The sequence below is a fragment of the Natrix helvetica genome, assembly GCF_964273705.1.
Source record: "Natrix helvetica genome assembly, chromosome: 2".
Taxonomy (NCBI): Eukaryota; Metazoa; Chordata; class Lepidosauria; order Squamata; family Natricidae; genus Natrix; species Natrix helvetica.
In genome coordinates, this window is record NC_138552.1 from 72898508 (window position 1) to 72916340 (window position 17833).

Consider the following 17833-nt stretch of genomic DNA (forward strand, 5'->3'; position numbering starts at 1 on the left):
TTTTATTGGTTGGCTCCCGAGGGCTACCGGTCAGAGAGGCTTTTAAGTCCCGCCCCTCGCCTCGCTTGGCAGGGGTCTATACCTCAGCTTCTCCCTCTCGCCTGTTTTCTGTTTAGTTCCCCGTCAGGCGGTTTGGATTTTTTTTCTCCCACGGAACACGCACGAACTTCTGCCGCGCTCTAGCTTCGGTGGTTCCCCCCCGAGGTTGGGCGCCGCTGAGCAGAGGAAGGGAGAAACTCGAGCCGGCGCTTTAGGCCGTCGCTCGGCGGTTGCTCGGCTTAACTGAATCCTTCGGCTTTCGAACGGCGCCGCTTCAAGAGCCTGGGCCGGAACGGGCCGAGCGCTGTTTGCGAGCCGGGAGCGAGCGCCGAGGCGCGCCAGACGCTCTGCTAGGCAGTTGGACGCGGCCGTGTGGTCTCTGCGGACGCGAGTCCGGAGGTGAGCGCCCTCTTTGCCGCCTCCTCGGTTTAAGGAATGGGGAGGGGACCCCGGTCGAAGGTAGTGGCCTCGGTGTCTCTCCAAGCAGTCGTGGCCGAAGTAAGAGGAGGGGGAGGGCTGGTTGTCTGAGGTATAATTAAGGCCGCCTGCGGTCGTTCAGCCTTTTGGGAGGATCAGGACGAGGATGCCGGGAGAGCTCTGGGAACCGGAGCCGCTCTGCTGGGCCCCCCGAAGTGTGTCCCGCGTGTGTGTGGGGGGGTAGCACCCTCCTCCGTATGCGCGCGCAATTGTCCTCCATCTCTCTCTCTCTCTCTCTCTCTCTCCCCCCCCCCCCGTATATTTCACCCCCTCCCCCTTCTCTGCAATTCGCCGGCTTTCTCGTGCGGCGCCAGGACGGGGGGGGGGTGTCCCTGATTTCGCCTTCGGCTCCCCGCGAAGTTTCGGGGTACCGTGGAAAGAGCTTCGTCTCGTCTCCCGGTGTGAGCAGCGCCACGGCCTATATAACGGGGAGGGGAGGTTTGCTCGTCTGGCTGTGTTGAGCAGGCCGAGAAATCGAGGCGAGTTCTGGGGTTGTTGAATGGTGTGTGTGCTCTGGAGAGGTGGGGGGGGGAGACACTCTCTGGGTCTTGGTGGAGAGAATGTCCTGCGCTGTGCTCGTCCTTCTTTTGTATGCGAGGCAGCTTTGGGAGAGAGAGAGAGGATGAAAGGCATACTGTTCTAGGGGATAGAAAAGCGCCAAGTAGTGCTGGCTGTGTTTCTGAACAAAGCTTTTCTTCCCACGAGCCTCGCCCCACTCCTGCGACCCTGTTTGGATTTTCGTAAGATCTGAAGACATCTTTCTGAATGAGAATTTCTTTGGAGCATTGTGTTCTTTAGATTTTTGTTGGCGGCTTATATTCTTGGCTAAAACTAATATAAACCATTGGGTTTCTGATTCTTATTTGACACCCTAAAAGATTCCCTAACCCGTAGCCTTTTGAAGGTGTAAAAAGACCAGTTTGGAATGACTAACATACCTTACAAGATGAGGTTTCTGTTATGAATGGGTAATGCTGTCATGTGTTTAATTTACATGTTTAAGAGTTTCAACTAAACCCATTTAAAGAGTTATTGTACTGTTTAATTTGGGGGGGGAAATCTATTCGTTAAATATTTATTTCAAGCAAATCAAGCCTCTGTATACATTCACATTTTGTCAGGGTAATAATGTAATATGGCTTCTTATGTCTTCTGATAGCTTATTCCATGTGTTCGATAGCATATATTCATCCAAACAATCATCCTTTTAAATATATTGCATAGCATGTTTAAAACTATCCTTGTTCAAATAAAAAAATGTGTACATTACCATCTCCAAACTTGAAACAAATTCATATTTTACCTCTAGTTTATTTTAAATGCATATTCTTGGCCATCTGTATGCCATGACCCTAACATTCCATATTGATGACGTGTTCATTGCATTCTAAGGAAGAATGGCTAAGAGGAAATAGTGCAAAATATTCAAGCTAGCTATGCTAGCTTTATTATTTATTAAAGGACTTTCAAAGGACTTTTTTGTAGAAAGATATTCTACAAAAAAAGTGAGAAAAAATGAAAAATACAATATCAAGGTAATATTTCTTTTCCACAAATAAGATTTTCACAAACAAAATTTGGTCCTGACTAAACCTAGTTTCATGACAGTTCCTGAAGCTTAACTAAGAAAAGCATGTACTATTCAAAGTATTTTCTATAACAGACCTGGACATTTTAAGGCCTTGGGCCAGACTTTTGGCTGTCCCTATCTAGCCCATATGAGGTTAATTGGAAATTAGAAATCAAATGTAATTAAGTATATGCCATGCTCAAAACACAACTGCATAGCTTTTATTTTGAAGACAACTGCTTTTCCCCCCAATTCATGTATGTGTGTACATGTGTGCCTATACACTTTCATAGCCCTCCACAACAGCCCCAGTTTCTTATGTGGCTCCTTGGGAAAATTAATTACCTACCCCTGACTACACAGTGTTATCTGGGTTTGGCTATCTATGCAATTGCTTTTCTCTAAATTCCCTTTCCCATCCAATAGGTTCTGACCAAGTAGGTAGGGTTCAGATCCTTATGGTAAAACAATGACATCTTATGGGATCCTGTTGTGTACCTTCTCTGTTGTTGTCCTCCTAAATATTTGGCACAAAGCTGATTCTATGTTAAAAGGGACAAAAAAATTGACTTTGAGCAGGCCATAAGATGAAAGTGCTTGTGATCATGCTTTTATTGTGATTGAAACTTTTTTATGTATTTCCCAATGGTGTCATTTAATTTTTAAAATACCTTTTGTATTCTGGTTGTTTTCATTGAGTTTTTAATGTAAGCTACTTTGAGTCTTTCCAGTTTGGCAGACATGTAAGTGTAATAAATGTTCAGTGTGCAGAAGCTTTCATTAAATGTGACATACTCATTATATAGTTTAATTAAAAGTATGTTTCACAAGCTAAATAGAATAGTATATTTCTGAATTTGAATGATACTACCAGGAGAAAAGTGCCAGTTACATCCGTACTGGCATTAGTTCTTCCTTGGTTTTCAAAATTAACAATTGGAAAAAGGTACCCTATTTCTTCCTATATTGGGACAATAGGGGGAAAATACCCATTTATAAAATGCTATGTCTAGTTAGATGTTGTAGAATAAGCTAATGAGTTGATTGCCAGCAGACAGACTTATTTTCGAATGGGAATGTGAAAGTGTTAAATATGGGCAAACTGGCAAATAAGCCACAAAAGTGCAACTCGGCATCCTTCATTATTGCAATGGACATTGCAGTGAAGAATAGTGGAGCTGCTGCACTTGAAGATAAAGATATATACTGCTGCTCTTTTGGAATATTGTTAAAATGGAATTGTGTGCCTATACAGTACCCTCATTCTTTGCAAATAAAATAAAAGTCTTTCCTGTGTCTTGTTGCAAGACTGGTAATACTGGTGTTAAAATTAGGGATACATTTAGTCCTCATTCAAGGTTACAACAGCACTGAAAAAGTGACGTATGATTGGTTTTCACACTTAGGACCATTGCCGCATCTTCCTGTTCAAAATTTGAGTGGTTGGCAACTGGCATATATTTATGACCAGAACAACTAGACACAAGGACAGTTTTTCCCTGAATGCCACCACTCTATTTAACAACTAATTCCCACAACACTGTCAAATAATTTACTAAGACTATTACTATTATTCTTCTCTTCCTTCTTAGTATCTATCTCTTCCCACTTATGACTATAACCATGTTGCTTGTATCTTTAATAAGTATTGTTTTATTTGTTTACTAATATGATTTGATAGCTTATTAGTAACCTTGACTATCACTAAGTGTTGTAACTTTTTATTCTTGATGAATGTATTTTATTCTCCTTATATACATTGAGAGCATGTGCACCAAAGACAAATTCCTTGTGTGTCCAATCACACTTGGCCAATAAATCTATGGCCAATCTATCTATGACAGTTGCACTGTCCTGGAGTAATGTCACCATTTGTAATCTTTCTGGATGGCTTCCAACAAGCCAGATGTGCTAATGACCATAATGATCACTTAACAACTGCAGCGATTCACATAACTGTGTGATGTGAAGTCATAAAATGGAGCAAATTCACTTAAACGCTTTGCTTGGCAATGGAAAGTTTGGACTCAATTGTGATCATAGGTTGAGGACTACCTATACTTTTTGTTTTGCACCACTTTTATATTGATAGCCTTAGTGATGACTTGATTGTTTCACTCATAGGCTGAAGCCATATCACATGACTAAAGGAAAAGGTTGGGGTTGTCCGGGTGTAATATGTCACAGTAAGGTCAGGGCCTTTGTAGACTCATTTCTCATTCTCTCTGATTCATGACATAGGTCTTTTTAGAAGCGGAGGAACAAAATTTAAGCAAACGTTTTGTAATTTCAAAGCAACAGCTAGTCTTTCACTATTGTGGCTGGAATATCAGAGAACACTATCTGCTGGTTTGAAGGCTGAAAAATCTAGAATGAGTTCTCATCTTTTTTTTTTTTTTGAATGCACCTAAAATGAAAGATCCATCTGCTATCATCTTATGCACATTGGAATTAACTCTGTTGAACTAAAAGGAATGTGATTTTTGATAATTCATTGGATTGCAAGATTGATCTATAATCTTTCCATTTACTATTTGCTCAGGTTTTATCAAACATTCAAATGGAAGTCACTCTTATAAATGGATGGGGCTGTGCGAAAAGATGTATTTAATGAAATAGTCTTTTTTCATTTAATCTGTAATGCAGAAATGTCTCTGAATTCTATATTGAAATATTAGCTTCTATTTTTAAGCATGTATATTGCTGAGCTAACTGCATAGTGAAAATGTGCCACAGTATAGCTTGCTTTAATATATCTTCTTAGTCACACTTCTAAAGGAAGTAGTATTAGCATCATGGGTGCTGCTATCAGATTGCTTGTTATGCAAAGGTGTTACACCAGCTCATATTTAATACAGCATATTGCACATGTGTTAAATTTGTAAGTAGCTGAATAAAGGAAAACAGATTTAATATCTAAGTTATTTAGCAATCTAGTAGAGCAAGAATTGCTAGAATACAACTGTACCAAGCAGCAATTCCATGGGCTTTATTGTTCAAAATAGTTATGGAATCTAACGTACATTTAGAAAATACCATTTTTCAGTAAAACATAACTTGAATAATGTTAGTTAAAATTCATTTGTCTAAAACTAAATGAATTCCTTTTCCAAAAATGAAAGTTCCTGTTTTTATCTAAATTTCTTCTTTGTCTGTAAATTTGTTTTGGAGTCTTGTGATATATTTTGTGTGACATTTGCTACTTGCTAGTTCTGTAATAAAATGTCGTTTGACTTCTGAGAAATAGATTTATTGTGCATCCAATCTACTTTTTCAAAGAAACTAGACACAAGAACTGCAGACACTTCGGTTATGTTCAGATTTGTTTAATTCCTGAGGTTCTTGTTTTTCAAGGAGGGGGAATAAATGCACAACATTTTTTTTAAAAAAAGTGCTTAATCAAAAGCTTTATTACTAAGGAAGATCATAGCATTCTTGGTACAATGTGTTCTGGTTAGAATAGTGTGTTCGATGTAGTGATGTATTTTAAGATACCAATGCTATTAATAAATAAGGTTTTTAAACTTTACTACAAGAAAAACAATAAAAATACAACAGAAGTTACAATCCCCTAGTTTCCCAAACAGAATCAAACTAAAGCCAATTAAATGCCAAACAAAACCAGGAAGAATCCACTCTGGTCCACAAAGTTATGTGTGAAGCCAGACATTTTGAAAACAATAAGTAGTCAGTATTCAGATATAAAACAGGGAAAAGTGCTTAAATTCGGCATAGCAACCCTGATGGTTCATGTCTGTGACTACTCCTTTTGCTGGTGTCTCATGATTGCTGCATGGATTCAAGAAAATTAGATATTAAAAAGTATGGTTCAAGCATGGTAACTATGATTAATACTGTGATTTAAAGTTACAATTTAGTTCATTTAAAATGAACTAGTAAAAAGTAAACAAGTAGATTATGTAAAATACTTGGCTTCTAGATTTTGGCATATTCTTTTTCAAGTGGTATCTCAGCAATGTTTGTATTACTTAGTTGAACAGCATTTCATTAGGTGCAGGTAGCGGCTTAAAAACTTGGTGGCTCAATCAAGGTTACCATTGGGTAATCAATATTAGAAAAGAACCCAGGTTCTTTTTCTTGCCTACTATGGCTTTTTGTCTGCACACATGCAGTGGGGTTGCAGTCACTTATGCCTTAGTCATCATCCATCTTGACTATTACAGTGCATTCTACATGGGGATGCCCTTAAAAAGTATCTGGAAGGTCCAATTGGTTCAAAATGAGATAGCCTGCATGGTTTTGTGCAGATCCAGATGTGAGACCCGGCTATCTAAAGGACAATATTTTCACAGAGAGGGGGATGCAGGGAATGTTGTGGGGCCTTTTTTCCTAAGGAGGTACATCTGATGGAATCCAGAAGAAGGGCCTTCCCTATGGTGGCTCCCTCCCTTTGGGACGTCATCCCTGGGGAGATTAAATTGGCCTCCATTTTGAAACTTGCGCAAGGTCCTGAAGCCCTGGTTTCATCAATGGGCCTGGGGAACCCAGAGTGGGATAGACCCCATCAAGTGACTTATCTGATTGATTGTTGTTGCCAGGGTGTGTGAGGGGTGTATTGTTTTTATTGTATTTATATTGGGTTTTTATTTTTGTAAGCCATTCAGTCACTGTGAGTGAGTGGGTGGCCATATAAATTCCAATAAATAAATAAATAAACAAACAGTCCTCTATTAATGACCATAATTGGGATAAGAAACTTGGTCACTAAATAACAGGGTTGTAAAGTTGAAAGTCATGTGACCACAACAACCGATAACAGCAGTTTCCAGTTGTGGTTCTGAAGAAACTTGTGCAGCCGTGAAGCACAATGTGACTGTGAGATGTGACTTCCTGCCAACTTCCCCACCCATTGTTTTTGCTTGTCAGAAGCCAGCAGTAAAAGTTGCAAATAGACCATGGAGTGCTGTGACTGTTGTAATTGTGCATTGGTAGCCAAATACCCAAATTGCAAGCACGTCACCCACCACAGGGACACTGCAATGGCTGCAACTTTGAGAACTAGCCATAAGTCTCTGTGCTCAGTGTTTTTGTAACTCAGACTACTAGCTGAATAAATGGTCATTAACAAATGAATACAGCTATATATCCTTTTTATCTGTCACATTTTGTAAATGGGTATACTAATTTGTAGTGGCATTAGAAGAATTGTTTTGCTAATAGCAATTATATGCCCAAATCCTCACTAGAATTATTTAGTCAAGTGTTATTTTGAAATAAGTCATTTTCCCAGTTTGAACTTATTAAAGAATAAACAACATAAAGACTTTAAAGGAGTTAAATTAAAAATAAAATCATTAAGTCTCATTGAGGCAAATGAAAACCATTTATTCTCCTTAGTCAAAAGGCCTCTTCAAATCAGTGCTTCAGCTTGTGGACTATTCTGTGCATAAGGTGCCTTTAACCAGAGTTACTTTATTATTTGTTGTCTGACCATTGTTATATTTTGTAAATATTTTTGTAAGCTTTGCAATATATTGGCAGTTTATGAAAAAAAATACTCAAAATTTCAGTTGATTATGAATGTCACATCTGGTGCATTAATCATTGCTACCTAAATTGGTTGCAATTTACAAGTGGTTTCTAAATAGTGTTGTGGTGTTGATCTATAACTGACCTATTATTTTAAATTGAAAGCTGAATAACATTCCTAATGGTATTATTTAATGTTTCACTTCAGAAACAAAAGGTAATGAGTTCACCATTAGTAAAGTTTTTTTTCTTAGAACACTAATTCCTTAATCAAAAGTTTGATTTGAACGCCCGATGGTGGTTGTTTTAGCAATAATTACTTATATAATATTGGTATTATATGTCAAAGTTCAATGTTTTACTGAAAATGTGTAATGAATTTGATCCACTCCTTTTTAATTTTTCTAAAATTCCTGGTATATTAGTATTTGAAATTATTGTTGTTGTTGTTGTTATTTCGTACTATAAGGTAACATCCTTTCCCTCTTATTTCAGATTGGAGAATGAACAATCTTTCATTTAGTGAACTCTGCTGCCTATTCTGTTGCCCACCATGTCCAGGAAAAATAGCTTCCAAACTGGCATTTTTGCCGCCAGACCCCACCTATACACTCATGTGTGATGAAAGTGGGAGTCGTTGGACTCTACATCTTTCTGATCGAGCAGACTGGCAATACTCTTCTAGAGAAAAAGATGCTATTGAATGTTTCATGACTAGAACCAGTAAAGGTAACAGGATTGCCTGTATGTTTGTGCGTTGTTCCCCTAACGCCAAGTATACTTTACTTTTCTCACATGGGAATGCTGTTGATTTAGGTCAGATGAGCAGCTTTTACATAGGACTTGGTTCACGGATTAATTGCAACATATTTTCATATGATTATTCTGGATATGGAGCAAGTTCTGGAAAACCAACAGAGAAGAATTTGTATGCTGACATCGATGCTGCTTGGGTAGCTCTTAGAACAAGGTAAATAGAGTTATATTATTTTACAAAGTTAGTAGAATTTTTGTTTATTCTCATAGTGAATTTGACTGTGTGCATAATAGGCCTAGTAGAAGCCCTCCTGAAAAAGTTTATCTGCACATTGGGAAAAGTCTGTAGAATGGACCAATTGTGGTATGGAGACTGAGGGGAAAGGTAGAGTTAGTGGCTGTGTGCTACAGTGACTGTAACACTGCTCACATTTTTTCCCTGCCAATGTTATTCAAATTCTTTCAATCCTCAGGGAAGCTTTATTAGAGACTTGTAAGAAATAAGATGTAAGGAAATTGGACTCTACTTGTCCTGATTTGCCCAGCCCTTTGAGAGATTTTACATTAAAAATCTGTTCATATTGTCTTTTTTTCAATTCATTAAGTAAAGTAAGGAACATGTTACTAACCCATGATAAATAATGGTTTTGTTTACATTGTGACAGTGGAGTTCAGATTAATAAAGTAGTGTAGGTTAGTAAAATATTAATATTGATTTATTTTCCATTGACAAGGAGAATCAAGTGAGAGGTACTTCAGTACTTCAGATTAATTCATATCTTCAGAAAATAAAGTATTGGAATCAAGCTGACTTAGTGTGGTAGGGATTCTACATTGAATGCTTCCTTATATTAAAGCATCATTGTTTTAAGTTCCCATCATTCTAAGACATCACATAGTTTATTTATGTTTAGCACTGTTATTACAGAAATCCATTTTGATTTGTAAACCTTGTTATATGTGAACTATATCACTAGAGCAGCAGTTAATTTAAAATAATGGCTTAGTATTAACCTACCTATTGTGGCTCTTCTGTGGCTTGAAAATTAAGAATGAAAGTTTTGTGCAGCCATCTTATATGAATATTTACGGATTTTTTTGACATTTTTTAAAAAATCTGGCTATCTTACAGATAGCTAAGACTAAAGATACATTCCAAATTTTTATTAATTCCTTTACTTTCCTACATCCTTCCCAACAGCACCTTTACCATCCTTTCCTCACTGGCAATAGTAGAAGAAGCAGTTGTTGCTGTTTTAACTCAATGTGTGTATTACTTACCTGAATATTTCTGGTTAAACCACACATGCAGTTTCAACAATATCTTAGTGGATGGTTGCACTGTATTTTTCATTCTTGTGGGTGGAGGGGAAGAATATTTGTGAGCAAGCTGTTGTCATGATTCTATTTATCAAGAGCAGTTACTGTTTGCTCCAGTTAGTAGTGGGTTACCTTTTATTGTTGTTACTAGGCGTGATGGTTTTTTTAAATAAACTAATTTCTTAAACTTTAAAAAATATGTAATCTAATTGAGGCTGATGTTTCCAATACATTTCTGTCTTCATCATTGCTAAGTTTTTCAAAAATATTTTTGCATTGTAAGGCAGTCGCTCTTTATGTTTTAATGTTTTAATTACTTGGAAATGCATATAGAAGGAGGGATTTGTTTATTTGTCCTTAAAAAACTTGCATATGTTAACTAAATAACCCCTTTGATTTTATTGACTGTGTACAGGATTCTATGTAAGTCTTGAGTCTTAAGTAATTATTGGGACCTCTGGTTTGAAACAAGATAAACCAGATCCTTGCCTAAATAGTTATAAATTAGTAGGTCGGTGTTTGTTGTGATTTTATGGTGAAGTAGGGATAAATAATAATTTAAATAGCTTTAAAGTTTGACCTTACCTTGTATGCTTATTTGTTTTTAAAGCAGTAGATGTTAGTAACAGCAAATCCATTTGAAATGGCCTTTTAGTCAGGAGACATTGAAGTTGAGAATTGTATGGTCTCTAGGACCTTTTATACTTTTGAGTAGTTCCTTGATCAGAATACTTCCTGATATTTCTTAGAATTAATACAACTATGGAGGCGGAGGCCTTCATGGAAAAAAATAAAGCCCTTCTAGATAAAGCTGATGATACCACACAAGACATACAAGACACGGGAGATGCCGAGGTGCTGACGGGGGGGGGGGGGGGAAGAGGCAACATTGAGAAAACTTAGATCTCAGAAGTGAGTTAGAAAAATAATGCAATTGCTGATACAGGGAATTTTTTCTGTTTGATATAAAATGATTGAAATTATTGGAAGATATAAGGTAAAAACAAGCTGTCAAAATATAGCTAAGTAATAATTATCTTGTTTATTAACATGTGAAAGTTATGAGAACGGGGGGAGTACCATTTCCTGCATAATGTAGCTGTCAAAATTTGTAACCATACCCATTACCCTTTTCCTTAAAACTGTAAAACTAATAAAAAAAATTATTCAAAAAAGAAAAAAAAGAATACTTCCTGATATTTCTTAATTAGAAATTGTGCAGTTACTAGAATACTTTTTGCACATGTTCTAAGATAGAGGTGGGATGCTCTAAAATCAGTGTGTCTGAATTGAACAGAAATTTCCAGGTGTGTAAACTTCACATCACAGAATTACTCAGGCAGATGACAGCTGATGAGAATTCTGGTAGTTGTTCCACACATCTAGAAGTTGCCAACTTTGAAAAACACTGCTCTAAATATTGAAGTACTGCTTGCCTCATTGCTTGTTTGGCTTCCTGACTGGCATTCTAGTTGGCATAAAAGGGAAGTTGTCATTCAGCAAAAAGGAGCATCATACATTCCTCTCACCAGAAAGAATGATGTGTGATTCTGTCTCTGTATGTAAAACCAGTTTAGAAAAAGGTAATTGGATTAATAAACTCTATGTGCTATGTGTTTCAGAAAGCAATATAGACATCAGACAGCCATCTGAGATGACAAATATCTGTCAAACATTGAATGCCATTTTTATAAACTCATCTTTAGACATTAGTTAAAATATACTACCATTTTTTTAGTCTTAAAAGTATAATAGTGGTATATTTCACTTAAAAGTATTTGCCTGAAAATAATTTTTTGTACTTATGAAACTTTTTTTACCTTTCATGAAAGGGATAAAATGATTAATTTTTTTACATTCTGTAAGATACATAATTTTACTATTTTATGTGCACGTATATTTACCTTATTGATAGCATATTTCATCACTTTGAAATGACATAAAAACTACTTTTTCAGATATGGAATTCGCCCTGAAAATGTGATTATATATGGCCAGAGCATAGGAACTGTGCCATCTGTGGATCTTGCTGCTCGTTATGAAAGTGCTGCTGTAATTCTTCATTCTCCTCTGACCTCAGGAATGCGAGTAGCTTTTCCTGATATAAAGAAGACATACTGCTTTGATGCATTCCCAAAGTAAGTTACTATGCTTTTTAAAAAAATGCAGTTAGAAATTAGTTATCCATATACTCTTTTGCTTGAATGTCAAAAGAAAAATCATTAAATGTGAAACTTTTTAGGTAACTGGACTTTTTTCCTTTGATGTTGTAATATATCAGACAGTTAAAATATATTAAACAAAATCTGTGGGTTGCAATAACACCTGCCCATCTGCATACAGGTAGCCTTTTACAGTCATTTGTTTAGTGATCATTTGAAATTGCAATGATATAAGTGATTATGACTGGTCCTCACACTTACAACTGTCGCAGCATCACCCATGTGACATCGTTCTGAGTAATGAACTCAAGGGAAGTCAAGACTCTTGACAGTTTGCTAAAGTTCAAGAAGCCCTTTATTGAGTACATCGTATTGGCGTTTAGAAAGATGAAGCTAGCTCTAAAGGGTTTCCAGTGCTCAGGGATAGTTAAAAGAATAGAAATTCCCCACCCCCCTAAGTCTTTTAGATCACATGGGCCAATCAATTCAGCCACCGGTTCCTGTTCAGTTCCCTCAGGTGTCCGTTGACATAGCCTTGGTTCACACGCCGGCTAGTAGATGTTTTGACTAGCAGCTGAGGCACCACATTCCTAAGCCTCCCACCCCCAATGGCAACCAAGAAATGAAGCCAGGAGTAAGCATGAGAAAGAATGGCTTCAGTTGAAGTCGTTTTGCAACTTGACACCATGGTCATGGGATCAGGTGAAAACTGATAGGTATTTACGATGGTTGCAGCCATGGGATCACCATTTGGGACCTTTGCAGCTGGCTTCTGACAATCAGGCAGTGGGGGAAGCTGTATTCACTTAATGGCCAAGATTCACTTAACAATTACAGTCATTTGCTTAACAATCATGACAAAAAAGGTTGTCAAATTGGGTGTGACTCAATTAACAACTGCCTTGCTTAGCAGTGGAAATTCTGATTCCAGTTATGGTTGTATGTTGAGGACCACCTATATTCAAGTTTTTACCTTTTGCAGAAAGATGTGGGTTTCATGAAAGAGAGGCCAGCAACTTTTTCCAGTGCTTTCATCCTCCTCAAGGCTTCATTAATGTTTTGCTGTAAAATGTCTTCTTAGTCTTTGAAACATGGAGGTGGTGTTGGGAGCCCAAGGGGAAGTTAGGAAAAACCCTCACTTTATATTGTTTTTCAGTTAACAGTATAATTCTGCTATATATATATGGCAGAATGCTAATCCTGTATATTTTCCCCAAAAAGTTTAATTTCTACATGAATTTGTGTGACCTGGTTTTGAAAATCTCCATCAAATAAACTCTTTAATGGCATACTGTCAATAAAGCATAGTAAATATTCGTTTTAACCATATATGCATATAAGACATCTGTGGAATTTTCTGCTATGTGTGTTATTTTTCTTCTTCTGTGTTTCTATAGTATTGACAAGATATCTAAAATAACTTCTCCAGTGTTAATAATCCATGGGACTGAAGATGAAGTGATTGACTTTTCACATGGCCTAGCATTATTTGAGCGTTGTCAAAGACCCGTGGAACCATTGTGGCTTGAAGGAGCAGGACATAATGATGTGGAACTTTACGTACAGTATCTTGAAAGATTAAAACAGTTTGTATCACAGGAACTGGTGAATTTGTAAACCTCTTTGTTTAGTTACTTGTTGAATTTCATTGCTGAACTCCAGATCTTAATAGCCACAACATAAAACCTGATGGTTTTGTTTTCAAATCAGGTCAGTTGCCTTCATAAATGTACAGGTAAAATGATTTGTAAACACAATTAATGAAGGTTTTAATGCCAGTATTAACGAATTGTAGATGATGGAACAAAACCTGTGTAGTTTATATATTTTGTGCAAGTTTTCTTATATACTTAAGGCAATTTGCAAATCTTTTTAAGATGTACAAAAATCTTAGAAGGAAGTACAATTTTAATTATGTAAACTCTGATGCTGTAAATGTGTTGCCAAATACTTTAGCATATCCCAAACAGGTTTATATACAATATTTTTTAAACATCTCAAAATGTACTGTGACATGTTCTGTTGCACAGGTATAATTGAAGCAGTTATAAAATACAAATAGCCATTGCATTTGAAGGAATAAAAAAGAATGAAGACAACCACTTGAATTTTACAGGCCTTATTATAGGGAGCAAATCAAAATAAGTATTTTATTACCTTGTCTTCTTCTCAGTGTTTTCTTCTTCTTTTCCTAACTGATTAATGGCCAAAAATGCTGTTTTCAAAGCACTGCTTTATTAACAAGGCCAATAGAAACACAACAAAATACGGAAGCAATATCTCCGTGATATCGGCAAGTAATCTAAGGAACTTTATATACAGCTATTTTAAAATAATCATGTAAAAATCTTCCAAAAAATCTGATATTGATTTGATTTTTTTATATAGACAAACATACAAACTTACAGATTTAGTTGACATTTTGATTTGAATGTTTTACAATATAGAATTCTTTCAATTATTATGAACGTTTACTAATGTACTCCTATATAGTAAAACAAATGTTGACAACTCATAAAATAAGCTGCCTTTCCCTAGAATACATTTTTGCTTGAATACAATTAAAATATAGCCTGACTTGTAAGCAAAATAATATTCAAATACACACTGTGCTTCTAATTTTAAAGCCTTATGTAGTTAACCTGTTCTGCTTATTCTTGTGATTGTCTGAGAATATTGTATGATGTATTGTAAATGCTTAGATTCTGACGTGTTTAACTCTTAAGAAAAATTTACAATTCTGAAGTGTTTGTACAAAATAGAAACTGTTCCTGATTAGTTCTTTCTCTGTGAACACAGTAAGAGAGCACAATTTCTGATGTGACTAAAACATCTCGCTAAACTCTAGTGATTCCTAAAATCTAGATCAATTTCTTGTTGCCAGAGGTTTTACTACTTATAGCATCCACTTTTTTAGGGGATAGAAGACATTTGACAAGTATATGCTCCCAATTTGAGCAAGCCATTGTGGCTTCTAATTAAATTGCTTTTTTGATTTCATAAATGAAGGACTTAATATATTAAATATATAAGGAAAACTGTGAGTTATCACAATAGCTAGCAAATTGTCAGTTACAGTGTTAGATCTAGGAAATGTAATAATTCAATCCATACCATTTATAAATAATATTTCAATTAGTTTTAATATGTTTAATATGCCTAAGCCAACCTTCATGAACTATTTGTATCCATTGGCAATTTGATCATGCAGAGCTTGAATCCAAGAAAATTAGCAACCAGTTCTTTGCTTGAGATGCTGTTTTACCAGTATAGTTTAAAGGATATCTTTTATTAGTATATTTAAAAATGCATACCTTCTCCAGTTAGAGTGATGCACTAGCGATTGGGTTGTTTTAGTTATTAGTCCCATACACTTAATGACTTCAGTGGGTGCATTCCAAAATCAATAAAATCTGAAATGCTCGGAGCTTGAACATTGGTCCTAAAAATAGTTTTGATTTTAATGAAATACTGACAAAATTGATTACATTTTGGTAGTTTTAACTTTTTGACTTTCATATTAAATATACTACATCTTTTCTCTAAAATCCTTAATAATTCAAATAAAAAGTTGCTCCAGTAAAGTTCAGTTTAATATCAATATTGTTTCATATATCCTTTCCTAGAACAGTGGAATAAATAGCTACAAAAGTGACTACCAGCCAAAGATGTAGATTGGGATTGATGAATATATGAATTACTGTTGTGTGCTGGGGCCACCAACTTGCCATTTTACAATAGGGTGTTTGCAACGGTATGTATCAGTAGCAAGCTCATTTATATTACGATTAGATTGCCCTACATTTCAGATTGTACTTACAAAGAATGTAGAATTTGCCACTCTGTATGATTTGGTTATTAAGCAATGAGTTTTCCCCTAGTGGCTATTATCAACTGTAATTTACAACTACAGCTGCTTTGTCTTTCAATCATCTGCATACATATAGGAGAAGTATATGGGTAAAGTTGTGCATTTATTTACTAGCAGTAAAGAGATAAGTACTGCCTGGGGATGTAGCAACTTAATGTAAAAGATGTAAACACTATACTTCCGTCCATTCCATCCATATTAAATAAGCATGATAAGTTTTACCTTACCAAAACAAATCAGTGATGACTTTTAAGTAATCTGAATTATGTATTTTTGATGCATACTGGCCTTTGAGGTGGGAGAAATATGATTCCATCTAATAGGACACAAGCATACTGTTAAGAAATAACATTATTTCAATTTTACTTACTAGTAAAATTGTACTCCTAAAACATATTTTGTACAGTAATTTTTAGAAGAGGAGAAAAAGGGTGGCAAATTGCTTCCCCACCCCACTGCAAGAGATTTTAAGAATTGGGCAGGCATTTAAGGCAATACTGACAGTTCCAGATCAAATTTGTTTCTGGTTCTTCATTATTACTGACTCAGTCATGGTAATTTCAGCAGAACCCAGAGATAAAACCATTAGTGAAAAATGTCTTGCCATCTTTATTATGGAATTGGTGGTTTTAAAAAATACTTTACACTAATAAATATATTCACTTTTGTGCTGTGTCAAGCTGGGTAACTATAATAATCACTGATATGCTGCCCAATTGGATGCTATAGTTTGCAAGTAAATGGATGTAATTGTCTGGTTTAATACTGCACACTACCTCAAACTGACCCTATTACTCTTGGGTAGTTGAGCCTCCACATTTGGAAATGTGGATACAAGGTAATGACAGAAATATACATAATTCCAGAAAATAAAATAACAATTTAAAGAAGTCGTGTAAATGGAAATTATTTCGATTAAGTTAAATCTTGAATGTTAATCTTTACTACATTTGCTTGTGTTTGTCCTTTTGTTTAACATTGGATTAATTCAGTGTCAATCCTGGCCCTAAGCTTTACTCTGGAATTATTTCTGTTTTAAAAATCCTGCTAATCATTGTACATTCAGACAGCTCAAATAAAACCTAGCTTTTGATTACAATGTTTCAATTGTTTTATTAATAGTAATGGAATCCTGTTTTCAGCAGTATTGTTTTACAGTGGGGCAAAAAAGTATTTAGTCAGCCACTAATTGTGCAAGTTCTCCCACTTAAAAAGATGAGAGAGGCCTGTAATTGGCATCATAGGTAGACCTCAACTATGAGAGACAAAATGAGAAAACAAATCCAGACGATCACATTGACTGATTTGGAAAGAATTTATTTGCAAATTATGGTGGAAAATAAGTATTTGGTCACCTACAAACAAGCAAGATTTCTGACTCTCACAGAGCTGTACCTTCTTCTTTAAGAGGCTCCTCTGTCCTGCACTCATTACCTGTATCAACAGCACCTGTTTGAACTTGTTATCAGTATAAAAGACACGTATCCACAACCTCAGTCACACTCCAAACTCCACTATGGTGAAGACCAAAGAGCTGTCGAAGGACACCAGAAACAAAATTGTAGACCTGCACCAGGCTGGGAAGACTGAATCTGCAATAGGCAAGCAGCTTGGTGTGAACAAATCAACTGTGGGAGCAATAATTAGAAAATCGAAGACATACAAGACCACTGATAACCTCCCTCGATCAGGGGCTCCACGCAAGATCTCACCCCGTGGGGTCAAAATGATCACAAGAACGGTGAGCAAAAATCCCAGGACCACACGGAGGGACATAGTGAATGACCTGCAGAGAGCTGGGACCAATGTAACAAAAGCTACCATCAGTAACACACTACGCCGCCAGGGACTCAGATCTTGCAGTGCCAGACGTGTCCCCCTGTTTAAGCCAGTACATGTCCGGGCCCATCTGAAGTTTGCTAGAGAGCATTTGGATGATCCAGAAAAGGATTGGGAGAATGTCATATGGTTAGATGAAACCAAAATAGAACTGTTTGGTAGAAACACAACTCGTCATGTTTGGAGGAGAGAGAATGCTGAGTTGCATCCAAAGAACACCATACCTACTGTGAAGCATGGGGGTGGCAACATCATTGCTGTGGGGGGGGGGGCTGTTTCTCTGCAAAGGGACCAGGACGACTGATCCGT

General features: G+C 36.5%; 1 protein-coding gene across 2 annotated transcripts; it reads left to right on the plus strand.

Annotated features, from left to right (window-relative positions):
- Positions 1-66: 66 nt before the first annotated feature.
- On the plus strand, positions 67-16784 carry ABHD17B (abhydrolase domain containing 17B, depalmitoylase). Of its 2 annotated transcripts, XM_081945169.1 has the most exons (5): positions 67-438; positions 8072-8305; positions 8393-8546; positions 11611-11790; positions 13212-16784. In XM_081945169.1, the coding sequence occupies exons 2-5, from the start codon at positions 8080-8082 to the stop codon at positions 13429-13431; spliced, it is 780 nt and encodes a 259-aa protein (XP_081801295.1). In that variant the 5' UTR covers positions 67-438; positions 8072-8079; the 3' UTR covers positions 13432-16784. The 2 variants fall into 2 exon arrangements, with proteins under 2 accessions (XP_081801295.1, XP_081801294.1); XM_081945168.1 differs by having other exon boundaries at positions 68-438; positions 8072-8546.
- Positions 16785-17833: the final 1049 nt, after the last annotated feature.